At 42.9% G+C, this 20265-nt stretch overlaps 1 protein-coding gene across 2 annotated transcripts in view; it reads left to right on the top strand.

Moving 5' to 3' along the window:
• chd1 (chromodomain helicase DNA binding protein 1) overlaps positions 1-20252 on the top strand; it is a 47641-nt gene extending 27389 nt beyond the window's left edge. The window contains exons 21-36 of one of the 2 annotated variants that reach the window (XM_034239882.1): positions 936-1031; positions 1150-1326; positions 3544-3704; positions 4293-4334; positions 4413-4546; positions 5774-5909; positions 6007-6157; positions 6678-6800; positions 7881-8024; positions 10046-10318; positions 10439-10552; positions 13850-14028; positions 15923-16022; positions 16102-16153; positions 16615-17014; positions 18765-20252. In XM_034239882.1, coding sequence (XP_034095773.1) covers positions 936-1031; positions 1150-1326; positions 3544-3704; positions 4293-4334; positions 4413-4546; positions 5774-5909; positions 6007-6157; positions 6678-6800; positions 7881-8024; positions 10046-10318; positions 10439-10552; positions 13850-14028; positions 15923-16022; positions 16102-16153; positions 16615-17014; positions 18765-19044 — 2562 coding nt within the window. In that variant the 3' untranslated portion in view covers positions 19045-20252. Of the gene's footprint in view, positions 1-935; positions 1032-1149; positions 1327-3543; positions 3705-4292; positions 4335-4412; positions 4547-5770; positions 5910-6006; positions 6158-6677; positions 6801-7880; positions 8025-10045; positions 10319-10438; positions 10553-13849; positions 14029-15922; positions 16023-16101; positions 16154-16614; positions 17015-18764 lie in introns of both variants that reach the window. The other variant, XM_034239881.1, reaches the window with a different exon arrangement.
• Positions 20253-20265: the final 13 nt, after the last annotated feature.

Here is a 20265-nt window from a genome sequence, read left to right as displayed (position 1 = left end):
CTCACGACAGGCCGTGGTATATGGTCATTATATCACAGCTAAGGGGCGTGGTTCGGCCCGACGCTTTTTTAAAACGGTTACCAAGTGTGGCAATATGAAAGAAAAATACACACTCTAATTTAAATGGTTTTTATTAGTAAATAATGATGTTCAAAATAAAATAGTCCCTCCGTTGCCTTCTGCACGAAACATAGTGCGAGGTGGTTGCTATGCAACAACACTAACAGCTAGCGAACATATTCGACAGAGAGCGTTGATCCATTATTTGGCTATTTATTTACATTAATGTGTATGCTGCCGTTTATTGTGCACCCACTGAAAACCTGTCCAGCATCAGTAGCATGGCTTACGAGGTTACTTGTATAGGTTGAGGTTGTTCTAGGCTGTTGCTTGGCGTGGCGAGAATATTGCTCCACTTTCTCCGGTCCCCGAGATTCGGCTGCCAGCAGCTCTGGAGAGAGCTTTCGCACCTGTGGCCACTAACGCTCATCATGTCTCTGCTTTGTTTCAAGACCCGCATCAGAAAGCTTTTGAATGGAGGTACTTCTCCAGTTGGTCTGCCTGCTCTTCACGTAGCTCTGCATGTCGTCGTTTAGGTGCTTTCTGGAGATGGGCACTGCTCAATCCACTCCTCCATAGTAAGACCACCCCGGAGGTCGAAGCTAACCTTAAATGTTTCCATCTTAAGCTTTGGGTTAGTTTCGTAACGGACATAATGTAACAGCTGTAACGGTTCCAGCTTTTCTCAGACGCGGAGGGATACTGACTTGTTGTGAAAAGTAACTACAATTCTACCCGTGATATACGCTCATTATATCACGGCTAAGAACCAATCAGATCGCTTGATTTGACTTGTCCGTTTTATAATGAATTATATATGTACTTTTCTCCAGTAAATATATTACTAGCATGTCATCGCCTCTTCTGCTCTTTAGGAAATGGACATTGACGAGATCCTGAAAAGAGCCGAGACCAGGGATAACGACCCCGGACCCTCCACGGTGGCAGAGGAGCTGCTGTCTCAGTTCAAGGTACAAACACATCGTTCATTTCTTTTATAGAAAGTGGTTGTTCAATTTATTTAAAAATGGTGATTCTCTGTTCTTCAGTACTGTGACATTGACCGTTGTTTCTGACCTGACCTTGCAGGTGGCCAACTTCTCCATGATGGATGAAGAGGATTTAGACTTGGACTCTGAGCGCAGTCAGAGGAGTTGGGACGACATCATTCCCGAGGAGCAGAGGAGGAGGATGGAGGAGGAGGAGAGGCAGAAGGAGCTGGAGGAAATCTACCTGCTGCCCCGCATGAGGAATTGTGCCAAACAGGTACACAAGAAACCCCAAATATAATAAGGCCTCGCGATTTAGATCTGATGATGATCATGCTTATATTTCTACCCCTTGGTGTTAAATAGAGCGGTGCAGGGATGACCTATTTTTGTAGGCAGACCCGGAAGTAAGCGGCTGGTTCCCTCGACAAAAAGCAACGGGATTTCTCCATAGGATTTTGGAATATTGTAAAAAATAAGATCTGTGGAAAACCAACCTGTTTGATAAATGCACGTTTTGTTCAGCCGGATAATCTCCACACGTCTACCCTACTTTTATAATGTTTGAATCATAAATCCATCCATCCATCTTCTCCCGCTTATCCGTGGTCGGGTCGCGGGGGTAGCAGTTCCAGCAGAGAGCCCCAAACTTCCTTTCCCCTGGTGACATCAACCAGCTCTGACTGGGGGCGCTCCCAGGCCAGCGAAGAGATATAATTCCTCCACCTGGTCCTAGGTCTACCCCTTGGTCTCTTCCCAGCTGGACGTGCCTGGAACACCTCCCTAGGGAGGCGCCCAGGTGGCATCCTAACTAGGTGCCCGAACCACCTCAACTGGCTCCTTTCGACGCGAAGGAGCAGCGGCTCAACTACGAGTCCCTCCCGGATGACCGAACTTCTCACCTTATCCCTAAGGGAGACACCAGCCACCCTGCGGAGAAAACCCATCTCGGCCGCTTGTATCCGCGATCTCATTCTTTCGGTCATAAATCTAATCGATATATGTATGATCCCTGCACCACTCAATACCAACTATGCCGTTAATAACTGCAATATATACCTGGCTGCTATATCTTCAGAACTGTTACAGGATGGGTTTTCTTTTAAAATATTTTTTTTATGCTGTCGGTTTGCTATCCTGGCTCCAAAATCCAATCCATTTTATTTCTATAGCACATTTAAAAACAACAGAGTTGAACAAAGTGCTGTACATCAACAACTGTATAAAAACATAGCATAAATACATGAAAAACAGACAGGACATGAAACAAATGTAAAACACGAGACAATGAAACCAGATCAGAAGCCACAGACTGAAAAACTCTCCTACATGACGTAAAAACAATACAAAACACTAGTAAGATAAAAACCCAAATTTAAAGTGTCACCTGGTCTGTAAAAGCCAGGGAAAAGAAGTGGGTTTTTAAACGAGATTTCAAAACAGGCAGAGTTGGAGCAAGTCTAACGGTACGTCCACACAGCAGCTTTAAACAAATCTTCCAACGCTTCTCTGCCCATTGACTTTGAATGGGGATGACGTCACTTTGCCTCGCTTTTCGCCGAACTGCATTGTGGGGGAGCGAAGCGAAGATTTCCAGGATTTTCAGGATTCAAAAGTTGAGCAATGTTCAACTTTTGAAGCTGAGCTGGAAGCGTCAGCCAATCAAACCACGTGTAAGCAGGGAGAGCCAGACCGCAGTTCATTTCCTCATATTCCAAACGAGAAATTACGGTAGCAAATCACCCGGTTCTTTACGACCAGAACTATTACCGGGATACAAACCGGAGGAACCAGGCATGGAGGGAGGTGGCAGAGACAGTGGGGGAAACTGGTAGGTTTTCGCCTGTTTGGGGAGTTTATATATATATATATATTGCTCGCATAAAATCCCCGGGGTTTTTTGCTTTGTATGTCGGGGGCGGGAGATTCATGTGATTGGTTGTTGGTCGCGTTGCTCGCAAAAAATCCCCAAGCTTTCAGACACGCCCAGCTCCAAGATTTTCAAGATATTTGAAAAGCTGCTGTGTGGACGGACCGTAATGGTGGAATGAGCTCCCCATTGAAATCAGGACGGCTGATAGCTTACACATCTTCCGGCGCAGACTGAAAACTCATCTCTTTCGACTCCACTTCGAGCGATAGAATTACTAACAGAGCACTTATATACTAATAAAGGACTGGCTTATCTAAAGCCAGTTGAGTAGCACTTGAAATGTTTTGGCTCTATGAAACCTGATGTACTTATATGATTCTGTTTTCTTTAAGTTTGTGTCTTCTTGGTCGAATGCACTTGTTGTAAGTCGCTTTGGATAAAAGCGTCAGCTAAATGCAATGTCTTTGGTTATTTTCTGCTGTAACAAATGTACATGTCCCCTCTGTGGGACGAATAAAAAGTATTCTGATTCTGAAATGTCCCTAAATTCTTCCATTTTAGGTCCATTCAGTTATTATCTTTGTACCAATTCCTTGTCATTTGTTTAATTCCTTCTAACAGTCGAAATTTAGCGCCAGTTCGGGGCGGCAGAGCAGGAACAGACGGTACTCGGGCTCCGAAAGCGACTCCCCGTCGGACCGGAAGAGGCCAAAGAAGAGGGGGCGGCCTCGAACTATTCCACGAGAAAACATCAAGGGCTTCAGTGACGCTGAGATCCGGAGGTTTGATCTTTTGATTTATTTCGAACGTGTTAAACAATAATACAAAAAAATAATGAAATGAAACATGAGGATTATGATACTGTACAAACTTAAGCAGTATCAAATTGATAAACAAAAATATTATTGACTTACAAATGATATGTAGCGGCAAATACTCCCTATGAGTTATGCTGTTAAGAGGCTAACATTTGCTCTTCGCTGTGGCGCGTTCCATATAAGAGTCCGTAGTCATTTCAAGTCCACGGTGTTTAATAAAGACGAAAACAAACAATAGAGTGCCACAGTGACGCGTCCTAAAACCCGGAAGTAAGTTAACATTTTACCACTTCCGGTTCCCTCGACAAAAGTAGCTGGAAATAATAGAAATAATAACAATGGCAAAACAAGCATTTTGGCTCCTACATTATGTATAAACAAATGATCTACTTAATTACACATCCGAAAAGAGGTGGGATGAAGTTTACACTTATTTAATCCCACCCCTTTTCCCAAAAACTAAATTACTAACATGTATATTAGCAACCTCTCTCTGGCTTTTTATCTTCTCCTCCAGATATTCCTTGTAACACCTCTGTGATCTGCTTACAGGTTCGTCAAGAGTTACAAGAAATTCGGAGGACCGCTGGAAAGGTGAGCTAAATAAGATTTCTTTAAAATGGTTTTCAACGTTAATTAGCCGTCTCCTAAACATGTGTCTCGGTCACTCAGGTTGGATGCTATCGCTCGTGATGCTGAACTCGTGGATAAGTCCGAAAGCGACCTGAAGCGTTTGGCAGAGACGGTTCACAACGGCTGTGTGAGAACTCTGAGAGAAAACCCCTCTGGACCAGAGAAGAGTTCAGGTAACCGGACTTATTCAGAATCTCATCTGCCCACATTTTGTTATGTTAGTGATGTGCATTATGTAGGGCTGTGCATCTTCACTGGTCTCACGATTCGATTACGATTATCCTGTCAACGATTCGATTTGATATCCCGACAACAGGAGTATTTACAACAGCATATAAAAACTAAAATAGTGCATGTGGGTGCACACTTACATTCTCTGTCTTACTGTTCCATAAATCCCATGAATGTATGAGACTAAGTTAGCTTCATATCTCAATCAGTGATTAAGTGAATAATAACGTTTCTATCGGGTCACTGTCAGCCTGTCACTCATTATTTTCAGGGGGGGGGCGGGGCTTAGAGGAACAGAGGAGACGGTGAGCGGAAGCTTTCCTCCTGCCTTCACAAACTTTACACCCGTATATATCGTCTGAAAATAGCAAGAGGACATTCATACTCTGCAATCCAAGACTTGATTAAATCCACCAAAAACCTGACATGGCAACGAGTGTTTTTTAAAAACATAAATCGATGTGTCTCTGAGCCGCGGCGACGCGGACTGATTCAGAGCGGGTCCTTCTGCTGTTGGTTCTGGACTGGTGCTCTTGTGTTGGTGGATGAAGCAGACCGCTCTGTGTTTGGAGTCGCTGTTATTCAGTTTAGCCGATCTAAAAAAATGTTAGCTAATTATGGAAAATGTAAGCAAATGGTGACTTCTTCACATATCTGATCTAACACTCAAACACCCTAATATTTCCTGTTAACCTTGATATAAAACAGAGTAGGGCTGCTCAATTAATCGTATTTTTTAATTACGATTATGGCTTGCAACGATTACGAAAACAACGTAATCGAAATAAAACGATTATTTTTTAATTATTATTATTAACTATAAATAAAGTTCAGGGTAATCAACTGTTAAAAACTTAATGTTCACATTTATTTTCTCCAATAAATGGATGTTTTCAAAGTCAATGAATAATCGCAATTACAATTATTGACCCAAATAATCGAGATTACGATTTTTGCCATAATCGAGCAGCCCTAAAACTGAGTGTCACACAAAATAACCTGCAATGTTTTTGGCCTTTTCAAGATGACTCGATTAATGATTTGGAGAATTTCTTACCCCATACTACTTTGCTTTTAGCTAAATCCATTTTATCGTCATCTAATCACATTACAGGGTTTCAATTTGCCGTCTTTCACATGATTGAATGAAACTTGTTTGATGACAGGAGGCAGGAGAGGGAAGGTAAAGGGCCCGACATTCAGGATCTCTGGAGTCCAGGTGAATGCAAAACTCGTCATCTCGCATGAGGAAGAGCTCGCTCCGCTTCATAAGGCCATTCCTGATGACCCTGAGGAGAGGAAGAAGTAAGTGAACACACCATGATATCTCTCACAGCCTTTTTGATTGGTCTGTGTAATGTACAATGAGTTCATGGCTCACATATTTGTTCTGTTTGTATAGGTATATGATTCCATGCCATTCGAAGGCAGCACACTTTGACATTGATTGGGGGAAGGAGGACGACTCCAGTCTCCTGATAGGAATCTACGAGTACGGTTACGGCAGCTGGGAGATGATTAAGATGGATCCGGACCTTAACCTCACACACAAGGTGAGCTCAGGCATAATATATGTTCAATCTGTCTTGTTTTTGTTCTCGATATTTCATATTTGTGCACTAATAATCCAATGTTTGTCTGGGACGTCAAAGTCAATTTGTCAATCTCAAAGTGTGTGTGTGTGTGTGTGATATTCCTGAAAGTGTGTGTGTGTGTGTGTGTGTGTGTGTGTGTGTGTGTGTGTGTGTGTGTGTGTGTGTGTGTGTGTGTGTGTGTGTGTGTGTGTGTGTGTGTGTGTGTGTGTGTGTGTGTGTGTGTGTGTGTGTGTGTGTGTGTGTGTGTGTGTGTGTGTGTGTGTGTGTGTGTGTGTGTGTGTGTGTGTGTGTGTGTGTGTGTGTGTGTGTGTGTGTGTGTGTGTGTAGGTAGCTATTCCTGAAAGTGTTTGTGGTGTGTGTGTGTGTAGCTATTCCTGAAAGTGTTTGTGTGTGTGTGTGTGTGTGTGTGGCTATTCCTGAAAGTGTTTTCTGTGTGTGTAGCTATTCCTGAAAGTGTTTTCTGTGTCCATGCGTTCAGCTCCTACCTGACGACCCTGACAAGAAGCCACAAGCAAAGCAGCTGCAGACCAGAGCAGACTACCTCATCAAATTGCTCTGCAAGGACCTGGCCAAGAAAGAAGCACAGAAGCAAGCCGGGACAGTAAGTCCTCCTCTGTTCTTCTGATGGTTACTCATGTCCTTTTTTACATGCATATAACAAACATGGTTTAATTGAATGAATGGAAATGTAATGCTATTAAATATCCTTGAATTATGAACAGAAACTGAAGGGTAATAATGGATTATAACGGACAATAGCAGTCAAACACAACCACTGAATGTTGGAACTACAAATCTCCTCAATAGGTGCTTTCACACCGGAGTACTTTTCCCATTTAGTTCCGATAGTTCCTGGGATTTTGCGTTCACACCAAAAAGAGAACTTAGTTCATGAGAACTTTCCCCCCTTTGTAGTGCCCTGCTAGAGAGGTGGTACTTTCCTGGGGAGACAAAAGTACCAATTTCTGATTGGCTGGGCGAATTGAAAACCACGCCCCGTAAAACTCTGAAAAGTTTTTTTTAAGCCGCCATTGTATTTGCTGGCATTAGCATTATTAGCATTAGCATTAGCCCCGCGCACCAACGGAGAGAGACTAACTTATGGCAACACAAAAAAAAACATGGGAGCGGTGGAGATGAGGAGGTGTCGGTGTTCTGGCGATTTACTCAGAAGGCTTCAGTAGAAGAAGTCCCAGCAGCTTCGACTGAAGCCAGTCCCCAACTCCGGGGACTTCCGGACGGCAGTATACACCGTGAAGTTGTTTGCGGCCTGCCAATAAACCCAAAGCAGAAGAAGACGAAGTGACGTCAGCGGCTTCATTTGCGTAATCTTCCCTCAGGGACTTATTCCGGTGTGAACGCGATCTGTACTTAGTTCCATGGGGGAACGAAGTGCTGGCACTAAGTACGGCAAAGTACTTGGTGTGAAAGCGGCTAATGGCACACACGATAGATAGGTACTTAGGTACTTTGGTACTTTATTGATCCCAAACTGGCAATTTATTTTGTCACAGCAGCAGTGATGTCAAGCATTACAGTTAAAAATATTTAAAAGATTCAATAAGACATCTGCTAAATTGTTAGTCTAAACATCTGTATCTGCTGATTTATTTGACATCGTCTCATCCCTTAATCAAATGTGTTTCTACTCTAATTCTCCACACTCCTTTGTGTCGTTTAGGCCAATTCACGGAAGAGGAAACCGAGAAATAAGAAGAGCAAGACCCAGAAGCCAATTAAGACCGAAGAGGTGCTGAAGAGCACGTCCTCGGACCCCCCATCGGACAAGAGGTCGGACGACGAGGACGAGATCGAGGAGGAAAAGGTATTTAGTAGGGATGGGAATTTGAAAGCAGATATATATTCGAATATTCGACCAACAAAAAAAACGGTTAACCAAATGTACATATACAAAAACATTTATATATATAATAAATAAATATATTTAAAATGGCACTGTCGTATACATTTAATTAATCCATTTGATAATGTCCGGCAGTGGCTCAGTCAGTAGAGGCTTGGACTGTGAGCCGTATGGTCGCCGGTTCATGTCCCCGAACAGATCTAAAATATGGAGTGTGGACTGCTGCTTGGAGAGGTACCAGTTCACTTCCTGCCGTGGCAAGGCACCGGACACCCCCCTTCCCCCCTTCCCCCCTCACTGCCATTGCGCTGTACAATAGCTGCCCACTGCTCCTAGTACTAGACTCCTGGTACTAGGATGGGTTAAAAGCAGAGAACAAATGTCACTGTGTGCTCTGCATGTGTGACCATTACAGAGGGGTTTCATCCCTCCGATTCTATGTAATCAACTTAGGCATTCCTCCCATTAAAAAAAAATATTCATAACTCATATTCGAATACCTGAATCATTTTGAATATCCGATTTATCTTTCCAATCCCTAGTATTTAGAGACATCTCGCACTGCTCGCCGCAGCATGAAATAACTGGGTGTTTCTCAATATCGAGGACAGCTGCTCCAGAGGCACTATTTCATGGACGTCATCGAGTGCCGCCGAACGACTGTTCCAATGTCCAGGATGCTTGGAATTCTACCGAGGCCGACGTCCTTCGTTGCGGGAAATTTCGAGGCTGCACCATGGATGTATAATGAGAACTGCATACAGCGTGGGAGGCGGGGTCACGTTCTTTCCTATGAGAGCTGCTCCATTTAAGGCGGGGCCTCGCATATGACGCACACCTGTTAGCCTGTTCCACCATTCTTCGTTTTCCGAGACTAGGAAGGATTCTTGCCTCGCTTCTGAAGGACCTGACTCGGAGGGACTTGTCCTACCCAAGCCCCCAGGAAGTGTGCCGGACTCTGAGGAAAATATTCGTTGTGTCCAAACTAGGGCTGAACGATTAATTTTGTGTCAGTCATCCACACCAATCAGAAGTGCTGTGCTCCACATGTACCATCCATTGTTAATCAATCAGAAGTGGCCCATGATAGAAGGTGATAGACAGATTGATCCAATCACCTGCCAAGTGCTTTTGAAAGTGTCTGCCCTTTCCAAATGGCTTCCAATGGAGCTTTCCTAGAGTCAGGTTAGTAATGCTCCATCACATGTTTTACATCTATTACAGGGTGAATCTTAAACTGAAGCTTGACTTTAAAGCAACCCAACGGAAGTTTCATGTAAGTTTAGTTCTTTCATTCGTAGCTCGGGCTGCGGGGGTGCTAGAGACGGGAGTACGTTAATACGACCTTCCTAGCCGGTCGCTTAAAAACAAATATCACAATTCGAATCACAATATTTGTCAGAAAAATCGCAATTAGATTTTTTTCCCCAAAATCGTGCAGCCCTAGTCCAAACGGCGGTACTGCAACTTCCGTATCAGTCCGTGATGTCACTGGGCCCAGAAAGACTTTTCCCCATTGACTAACATCGGGAATGAGACGTCTGTAAATCGTTGAATTTTCTTAAACTAAATAAACTACCCAGTATGAACGTTTGTATAGCCCTTATTAAAAACATTCGGTCCTCAAGTTGTAAAATGTGCTAATAACGTTATTCTGAGTTATTTTCCTCGGCATTATGAACGCGCATCTAACCCACGGGACCGCGCCGCCCGGCACGTTCATGTGACGTGTTCAATACTACATGAGTTTTACCTTTACCCATGGACGCACAATAAGAACGGATCATATGATTATATGAATACTTTCGTGACGTTTCGCTCACTCATGCGCCAATGAGCAACTCTCATAGGAATGAACGAGGCCCCGCCTCCCACGCTGTATCCAGTTCTTATTATACATACATGGTCCTACCAAGGAAGCGTCCTCTCGACATTGAGAAACACCCACTGCTTCCATGTTTAACACTTTTAACCCCCTTCAGGAGGTGGCACCGGTGAAAGCTCCGAGCAGACGGGGCCGAGCAGACCGGGTGGTGCCGAAGGAGGAGGAGGACGAGGAGGATGAAGACGAGGAGGATGAAGACGAGGAGCCTGAGCAGGAGGAAGTATCGTCGTCGGGGGAAATGGAGATCAAAAAAGAAAGCAAAAAGGAGAAGAAGGACGACAGTTGGGACATTAAAGAAACAAAGGAGCCAAAAGAGAAAAAGGAGACGAAGCCTCTGGAGGCGGTGTACAAAGAGGACAACCTGGACAAGGTGAAAAAATTGTTTGTGATACTTTCCGTTACTATATTTGACCTGTTTATTAAATCAAGATGAAGGCTTTGGGTTCAATGTTTTTGTTTGGGAATTAACTCTCCAATCCCTCCTCACCAGAACGAGGTGAAGACTAAGAAACCCGGTGATGTGCCGGTCCATATAACAGCGGGGGGAGAAACCGTGCCGGTGTCTGAGGAGTCTGAGGAGCTGGACCAGAGGACCTTCAGTGTGGTGCGTGAGGAACACATTTAGTTAGAAAACAAAGCCTGGTGTTTAGAGTTTGTTTGAGAGTTTATTTGGTGGCATTGCACACCCTGCAGGAGCCACATGTCACTGCAAGCTAGCGTAGATGTCACTCCCAATACAGATAATGGTGTCCGCGGGGTCTTAAAAAGTATTATAAGTTGATAAATCAATTAACGAAAATTAAGGCTATTAAAAAGTATTAAACGGCATTTTCCAAGGTATTACATTTTGTAGCTTGTTTTCAATAAGTATATAAATGGTCCAAAGAGGTTGTATTCTACAGTCTGCCTGAATGTAATTATTGCGTAGGTGTGTAGTGTGATTCTGTGTAGTTTATTTATGGCATCCCGTTGGGTTTGACGTCATCTGAACAGGACATCGCACGCTCACTGCTTGATAGCGCGCGGAGGTCCGTTTACGCCGGTTGTTAAACATCGTTATGGGGAAATGCAAGTCTGCGTCCAAATGGTTTGAAGATAAGGAGGAAGGACAATCAATACTGTCTATAGTCAATGTGAGGTAAAGTGGGTCGCCAAGGTAACCGGTTAAAACTCCAAGTGGCGATAAGGTCTTAAAATGTATGGAAAGGGTCTTAAAAAAGGTCTTAAAAGGTTTTACATTTGACTTCAGGATTCCTGCATATACCCTGGTGCTATTAAACGTACGAGTGAATTGCAAGTATTTCACAACTGCTTTATACTGTGGTCCAGAGTCAAAGCTAATCATTTGTCCTACTAGTTGGAGCTGGAGTGGTACCCCGCTAGTTTTCCACCATCTTTAAGCCTGTTTGCTACCGGCATCTGCTACTTGAAAGTCACTCACTTTCCGACCCTTTGGTTCTTGAGTTCAACCAGTTTAGAGTAGATTAGAAGCATTTATTGTCATTTATACAAGTACAGTGAGAAGAGTAAAGCTACTCCTTTTTAAGGTGCCGTCAACACATTCAGAATAGACAACAAAGACATTCATACATACATAAAATAATAACAAATAAAGTGCAGGAAATAATCCAATGAGTATAGTTAATATGTGACCCGCTCTATCGAAATCAGTCGGAAGTCGCATCGGCTCGTTTCAAAATAAACGTGGATTTGCGTTTTTTGTTTGATTTGAAATAAACAAAGTCTTGGCTTTCAGAATATGAAACTTTTATTTCCAAAATCACACAATAAATACCTTTTTGAAGCTTGTAAAGGGAAGAAGACACCTCTCACTCGCACTCTGCTGTTCCGCAGCGCCGCCCCCCCTCCCTCCCGCTGACATTATGAATGTAAGAGTATAGTAATCATTGATAACACGGCAGGCTCCGTTACAGTTTGTTTTCATCTGATTTAAAATAAACAAAGTCTTAGCTTTCAGAATATTAAACTTGTTTCGGCAAATTCAGCTGATAAATATAGCTTTGAAGCTTCGGCATAATTACAAGCGGAGAACGGAGTAACATGACGTCACAGCAGGCATAACTACAGCCGGTGTTTCTCGTGAGGGTTTTCCCCGGGAAACAAACTCAAAAATACACAAACACACACATGTGTACACACACACACACACACACACTCGCGAGCTTCCCCCAGACCAGTAATCCAAACGAAAATATTTTCCCTCCGTAGTATTTTGATCATTTTCTCCGCTAATCAATCAGATCGACGACAAAATGATGACTCGGTGACAGTCATTATATAATGTGACATATTTTGCTTAATATTTGGAGTACAACAACAATCCTGATATCATTAGAAAGCTAGGAATCTCCTCTTTCCAACAGTGTATACAACACAAAATGTGTCTTCGGGTCAATGCGACTGATTTCAATAGAGCAGGTCACTTATGTATGTTGTTGGGGAATAATTTGCCCTGCATGTCCTCCTTCGCCCTCTGACGCAGCTGACCAGCCTTGAGCAGCCGTTATCTCCCGTAAGGAGGGGCTGCCCTAGCAAGTTGTTGATGTTGCCAGTTTGTGACCGGGCAACTCTCAGTCAGAGATAGTCATTGTTGTGGGACACCTGGAACACATCCTTCTCTGGGTGGAGATGACCCCAAAGAGACAACAAATGTGATTCAGTGTCCTCAGCTGTTTAGTCCATCTAATGAAGAATGTTGATTATTACACTCTGTATTATTATTATTATTATTACACTAGTTAAAACCTGGAGCTGCAGGACGGGTCTTCAGGATTGATTGTGGCATCTCAACCGTGTGGTCAGACGTGACATGTCGTGTGAATTCTCCGGCCGAAGCTCCAAATAAACCGTCAGTGTTTGGCATCAAAGCTCCAGCTCTCCATCGTGTCTCTCTGATGCCCCTTTCACACCAACGCGTTGTCAGCTCCGGAATCCGGTTCACTTCCAGCTCCAAAAAATTGTCAGTCTAGAGGCAAGAGCTTCGGAGCTAAGAGGCGGCGTCGCTTACGTCTCTCTTACGTTGAGGCGGGGGGCAGGGGCAGATTCGTCGTTGAAGTAGATGCTGAAGACCACAAAGAAGTCTTGCATTTCGCATGTGATGTTGGTAAAGTTCCAAGTAAAGTCGTCCCTTGTAAAGTTGTCCGATGCCTTCCATTTAGTTTCGTAAGAGGATAACCAAAGCGAACAGCGCTTCAATACAATCGTCCATTGTTGTTGTTGTCGATGTGAGGGATTTCCGCGCGGTTTGGATTTTATGAAGCAGGCACGTAAACGGTGACGTCATGACGCAGCTCTGGGCGGTGTGAACAGAGCGGGAGCAGAAAAGGGAAACCGGAGCTGAACCAGAAAAGCTCTAGCTCGAGCTAGAAAGGGAAAAGCGCTGGTGTGAAAGCCGCAATAGTCCTGACTCCAACTGCTTCAGAAGTTCCCCCACACATTTATTTGTATAGCACCTTTCATGCACAAAGCAGCCCAAAGTGCTTTACAGAAAACATAACGACAATATTAAAATAAATACAGAACAAGATAAAACATCAACAGCGATCCAAATGAAATTCCCTTGAAGTAAAGCTGACAAGAAATTCAAATAGGTTAAAATAAAACAATTTTAAAAATGTAAAATATAAGCAAAACAGAAATAATACAGTAAAACATGGACAATGATACTCGTGAGAATTGAAAGTTAACCCAAAGTAAAACCCACAGTTGTGTGCCGAGAGCCAGCGCGGATGCAGTTGAAGCGCGAAAACAGTTTTGCAATCAGGCTCCGAACTGCTCTTGGAACCACCTGGTTGGAAAAGGGGGTCTTCGGGGATTAGGAACAGATGTTATCCTAATGTTTGTGAACGTAGCTGAGTTGACTGAAGTTTTATGGTTGCAGTGTAAGGAGCGGATGCGGCCGGTGAAAGCGGCGCTGAAGCAGCTGGACCGACCGGAGAAAGGTCTGTCGGAGCGAGAGCAGCTGGAACACACCAGGCAGTGCCTCATCAAGATCGGAGACCACATCACCGAGTGTCTGAAGGAGTACTCCAACCCCGAGCAGATCAAACAGTGGAGAAAGTAAGCATACACGTGCACACACACACACACACACACACACAGCAGAGGTGGGAAGTAGTGGAGTACAAATACTTTGGTAAGTACATGTTTCTGGTATCAGTACTTTACTCCACTACTTATTTTTCTGACGACTTTTTACTTTGACTTCTTACATGTTGAACCCAAATACCTGTACTTTCTACTTCTTACATGTTGAACACAAATACCTGTACTTTCTACTTCTTACATGTTGAACACAAATACCTGTACTTTCTACTTCTTACATGTTGAACACAAATACCTGTACTTTCTACTTCTTACATGTTAAACACAAATACCTGTACTTTCTACTTCTTACATGTTAAACACAAATATCTGTACTTTCTACTTCTCACATGTTGAACACAAATACCTGTATTTTCTACTTCTTACATGTTGAACCCAAATACCTGTACTTTCTACTTCTTACATGTTGAACACAAATACCTGTACTTTCTACTTCTTACATGTTGAACACAAATACCTGTACTTTCTACTTCTCACATGTTGAACACAAATACCTGTACTTTCTACTTCTTACATGTTGAACCCAAATACCTGTACTTTCTACTTCTTACATGTTGAACACAAATACCTGTACTTTCTACTTCTTACATGTTGAACACAAATACCTGTACTTTCTACTTCTCACATGTTGAACACAAATACCTGTACTTTCTACTTCTTACATGTTGAACCCAAATACCTGTACTTTCTACTTCTCACATGTTGAACACAAATACCTGTACTTTCTACTTCTTACATGTTGAACTCAAATACCTGTACTTTCTACTTCTTACATGTTGAACCCAAATACCTGTACTTTCTACTTCTCACATGTTGAACACAAATACCTGTACTTTCTACTTCTTACATGTTGAACTCAAATACCTGTACTTTCTACTTCTTACATGTTGAACTCAAATACCTGTACTTTCTACTTCTCTCATTTTCCAAACAGCTGGTTCCTTTAGTCTGAATGTGTGTTTGATGCGTGATCATTATTCTTTAGAGTCATTGCGTGCCTATTGATTTGAACACGATCCGTGTATCCATCATTTCCTGGTCTTCTCTAAAGAAGAGGGACCAATGGAAACGTTGCCGTTGTTCAGCATGGAAACATTCATTAGCTAACAATGACATTATTGTTCTATTAATATAAAGGGAGGTCAGGTACTCTTTAAAGCAGCTGCTAGTTATGGGTACTTTTTACTGAAGTACATTTCAAAGCCTCTTTACTTTGACTTGAGTAAAGAAGTTTAGTCAGTACTTCTACTTCTACCAGAGTATTTTTAAACACGAGTATCTGTACTTCTGCTTGAGTAAAGCATGTGTGTACTTTTACCCTCTCTGCCTCACAGTAAGGTTGTGTGACGGTTCCCTGGAGTAACCTTGATGTAGAAACAGAAATGTGGAAACAAGATATGAAGCAAACAGTCTAATGTGTGATCAGTGAGTCACATGACATCAGAAACTAGTTTGGCCTTTTGATTTTAGTCATGAATTGAACGTGTGTTTAATAATCGTTACAGCCAGGGTGTGAGAGCTACCTCAAGGGAAGGGAAAGGCTCTGACTGCTTTACTCTACTTATGATCTCCTAATACCTTGAACAAATACTCAAATTGGGATTCACACACACACACACACACACACACACACACACACACACACACACACACAGTAGCGTAAGATCTAACATTACATTGCATTTAGCTGGCGCTTTTTTCCAAAGCGACTCACAATAAGTGCGTTCGACCAGGAAGACACAACCTTGAAGTAAACAGAATCATATAGTAATCAGGTGTCATAGAGCCAAAACCTAACCTCACTCTCTGATTGAATCAAACTGATTGTTTACATGTTTGTCCTTCACAGAAACCTGTGGATATTTGTTTCCAAATTCACGGAGTTCGATGCCAGGAAACTTCATAAACTGTACAAACATGCAATCAAGAAAAGACAAGAGAACGCCCAGGTATGTAAAAGCCTGTTGGACTTCTGAATTTGTTATCAAAGTATGACGCCCTGTGCCAACATTATGTTTCTTTCCTCAGGCAATGGAGCAGAACACTAGAAATGCAAACACCCACGGATACAAACACACAGGTACAGTCAGCTTAACAATATGTATATGAACCCCTTGGAATAATCTGCATTTATGTTTACAATTGATATAAAAGGATGGTCTGATGTTCACCGTAGGTACAATAATCAACAAATACAATCTGTTTCAACTGAAAGCACACGCACTATTTATGATATATTGAAAAACATAATTCAAACGGTCATAGTGTATGTTGGAAAAGTCTGTGGACCCCTAGACTTTAACAAAAGCTGTCTGATTTAGGTGTTAGCAAACCTTGTTTTAATCAATTAAACAAGCTAAGAAGTGTTCGAGTTATTTTTACTTATTCAAAAATATTTTAAGTTTGCTATCACCAAGAAGCGTCTGCTGATGCCTCACAACAAATATCTCAGACTTGTAATATATTGATGACAAACAGTATAATAGGGGACCTTTAAGATGGACATCGGCTTTCTGATGAGTGTGTGGTGTTTGTCTTCAGATATCGAACGGCTGAAGGACAGCTCTCACCAGGATGAGAGCAGCAGGGACAGCTACAGCTCGGACAGACATCCTCCGTCAGGACGGCACCACGAGAGCAGCAGCAAGGACCGACACAGCTCCGAGCCGCACAGGAAGTCCTCGGGAGGGGAGAGCAGGAAGAGACCGTATACCTCCTTCAGCAACGGAAAAGACCACAGAGACGGAAAAGACCACAGAGACGGCAAAGACCACAGAGACGGCAAAGACCACAGAGACGGAAAAGACCACAGAGACGGCAAAGACCACAGAGACGACCACAGAGACGGCAAAGACCACAGAGACGGCAAAGACCACAGAGACAGAGACCACTACAGACCAGACAGTAGGGACAGGGACCGTGACAGAGACAGATCGGACAGGTGAGAACAAGATTCAAGCATTTTAGGATGTTTCCACAAGGGCCTGATTCAGTTCTGCTGTAATAAATACAACTTTAGGGGCGGGGTTTTGTAGTCCTTATCATCTGTGATTGGTCAGACACAGACACCTTGTGTCCTACCCAAGCCCCCAGGAAGTGTGCCGGACTCTGAGGAAAATATTCGTTGTGTCCAAACGGCGGTACTGCAACTTCCGTATCAGTCCGTGACGTCCCTGGGCCCGGAAAGACTTTTCCCCATTGACTAACATTGGGAAAGAGACGTCTGTAAATCGTTGGGTACATTTTTTTTAACCAAATAAACGACCCTTATTAACGTTATTCTGAGAGTTATTTTCCTCGGCATTATGAACGCGCATCTGAGAGTAGGAGCTCGGGGGCGGGGCTTAAGGAGCAACTCAACTGCACATGCTCTATGAGAGCACAGCCAGGCATGATGGGTAATCTGTGACATTTCGGTCTCTCAAAAGTTGGGCCATTTTGTCCTCATGTGCCAATGAGCAGCTCTCATAGGAAAGAACGAGACCCCGCCTCCCACGCTGTATCCAGTTCTTATTATACATCCATGGTACAACCTCATTCTTGAATTATTTAAGAATAAATAATGGTAGGTTACGTTCTAAAGTGGAAATAAATCCCCATCAAACACTCGGTAGGTCTTCAGTGGAGACGGGTTCTCTAGAGTTGAGTCTCCATTCAATTCAGTCATTACATCAACCTTAAACATTATATTAAAAGAAAAGAACTGCATGACTTGTTAGCCGTGGTGACGTCATGTGACCGTGATGTTTATAGCCCAACATTAGCTTGGAGGGAAAGGCGATTGCGTTTATGCTAAATCCTAAAGTTGTTAATATGTGTAGATTATCCTGCTGAACAAACGTTGAAGTGTCGGATTGTGTGTTTACCACAGATCTTATTTTCTGCACATTTTTCAAAATCCAAATCCTTTCTTAGAGGAGCTAATTTCTGGGTTGGCGCTCCAAAATAAATCATCACTGCCCCGCTCTATACAGCAAAATGTTATATCAAATGAATATCTGCGTGCTTGATGTGGGTGCAGATCGTGTGTACACTAGGGCTGTACCCGAATATCCGTTCGTTGGAGTACTATTCGGGTTTCAATTTCGTTATTCCGATATTTGTTTTTTCCCCGTTTTTGTTTCAAATTATTGAAATCTCCAATATCAACGTGAGAGCTTGTGCCTCTTCGGGGGTGCTAACACTTAACCATAAACGTTATCGTCTACTTTCTCCGTCTTTATATGTAGATATTACTTTTCTCCGTTAATCTCCGTCACGTTGTTTCCATAGCAACAACAACTTCCTGTCAACAGCGCTACCTCTCCTTCAAAATAAAAGCATGTCCATAAATAGGAAGCCAAGCCATATTACACTTAAGACATATACAACTGCAACGAAAGTAACAAACACAATGCGATATCCTTTTCAATTTCAAAGAACACAAATTGGGTTACATTAAAAAATAACTATAAAACAACAATACTGTAGAATAACAAAATGAATGCCGTGAATACACCGAAATACACGTGTTGAAGCGGTTCACTGCTGATTACTACGCCCCTAACCCCCGCCCCCCCCCGCCGAATATTCGCTGCCGATTACTACCGAATATCCGGAGCCCGAAAAATGGTATTCGGGACAGCCCTAGTGTACACTTGCATCCTCATGTGTTAAAGTGTCGTCTAACTCCTGATGCTCTGTGTGTGCAGATACTACAACGACAGCAAGCACAGGAAGCTGGACGAGTTCCGCTCCAGAGACCGCCTGGACGTGAAGGACCACTCCCACTCCGACCACCGCTCCTCCTACCGATACCACTCGGACTGGCAGGCGGAGCAGCGCGCCTCGGCCAGCGTTCCCCCCCGCTCCCCCCGGGACCAACGCTCGCCCTACGACTCACGCTCGCCCATGGGACACCGCTCGCCCTTCGACTACTCGTCAGACCACAAGAGCACACCGGAGCAGATCTGGAGCAGCCGCAAGACATAACAGCAGCTCCCAGGTCTGCTGGTAGCAGCCATAGACTCCGAAAAAAAAACACAGCAAATGCCTTACAGGGACTGTGAACTCACTGCAGCTGCAGGAAGAAACACTGTGCATCCACTGCAGCTGCTTCATCTCGGGAACGCCAGGCAGCAGATTAAAAAAAACAAATCATATTTTTGTATTAAAGAGTTTAAAGCTGCAGCGAGACGGCACGCAGCGATTTTTGTTATTTTTATAAACTTTTCTTAACTCTGGAAACTGACACAATTGACCCTGAGAGCTGCCTCATATTCCCAACCAATGACACTGGATCCTGTTGTTGTCTGTTTCGTCTGTCCGTCTCCATCATGCTCGATGTGATTATCTACCTTATTTAAGTGTTAACTCGATGAGAACAGAATCGCTTTACAAGTCGATGTTTAAAGGTGTCCGGCTCGGGCTCACCACCTGGCGTACCTCATGTTCAGCATTTCTCATTTTTCCCTCAGCAGGTTTCTTCGTTTTCCAACCAGGCGTGAATTATTTAATAACATATCTTAGCTGTAAAAAAATAACCTGGATTGTTGTTGTTTTTTTGGGAGCGTGAGGTGTATCATGATTTATTTCCTCTTCATTAATACTGTTGTACATTTTTGTAAAATAGTAAATCGGTGGTCTTTTTTCCTCAGGCTTTTTGGATTTATTATGACTCTACTTTTCCCCATCAACTCAGGCTTTTTGTCGTTCTACGAGTGAGTTTCTGTAAAATAGTTCTTTCATGATAATGCTTTCAGAATGTAACTTTTGGTAAAGGGAAAGAATCTTTAATGTTTTATTCACTAATGCTTCGTTCTTCTGCTCGGTAAGTTGAGAAGAAACTGACTTTTTAAAATCATTGTTTGAAATAAAAGTCAGGTTTCTTCCGCTAAAGCACCAGTTCTGTTAGATCTTAAATAAACTCGACTTTTTACACTTTTTATTTGATTTACCTTTCAGTTTCCTTTTTCTACGTAGGCAATAATGTCACTGTTTCTATGCAGCCAAGTATATTTGTGGTGAACCACCCAACTGAATGAAGTCACTGTTACGGTTCGCACTGTTGTACATAGATTTCCTCTATATTTCAAATTGAATTTACACTGAAAGTGCATGAATTTTTATGAACTGTTTTATAGTTGTTTATGAAGCCATTAAAATCAATCACTGTACTCACTCGTACCAGCTCTCTTTAACACCGTGTCGACT

This window comes from Gymnodraco acuticeps, unplaced genomic scaffold (assembly GCF_902827175.1).
Source record: "Gymnodraco acuticeps unplaced genomic scaffold, fGymAcu1.1, whole genome shotgun sequence".
Classification (NCBI taxonomy): domain Eukaryota; kingdom Metazoa; phylum Chordata; class Actinopteri; order Perciformes; family Bathydraconidae; genus Gymnodraco; species Gymnodraco acuticeps.
The sequence above is the reverse complement of the archived record's forward strand: the minus strand, read 5'-3'. Positions and strand labels throughout refer to the sequence as shown.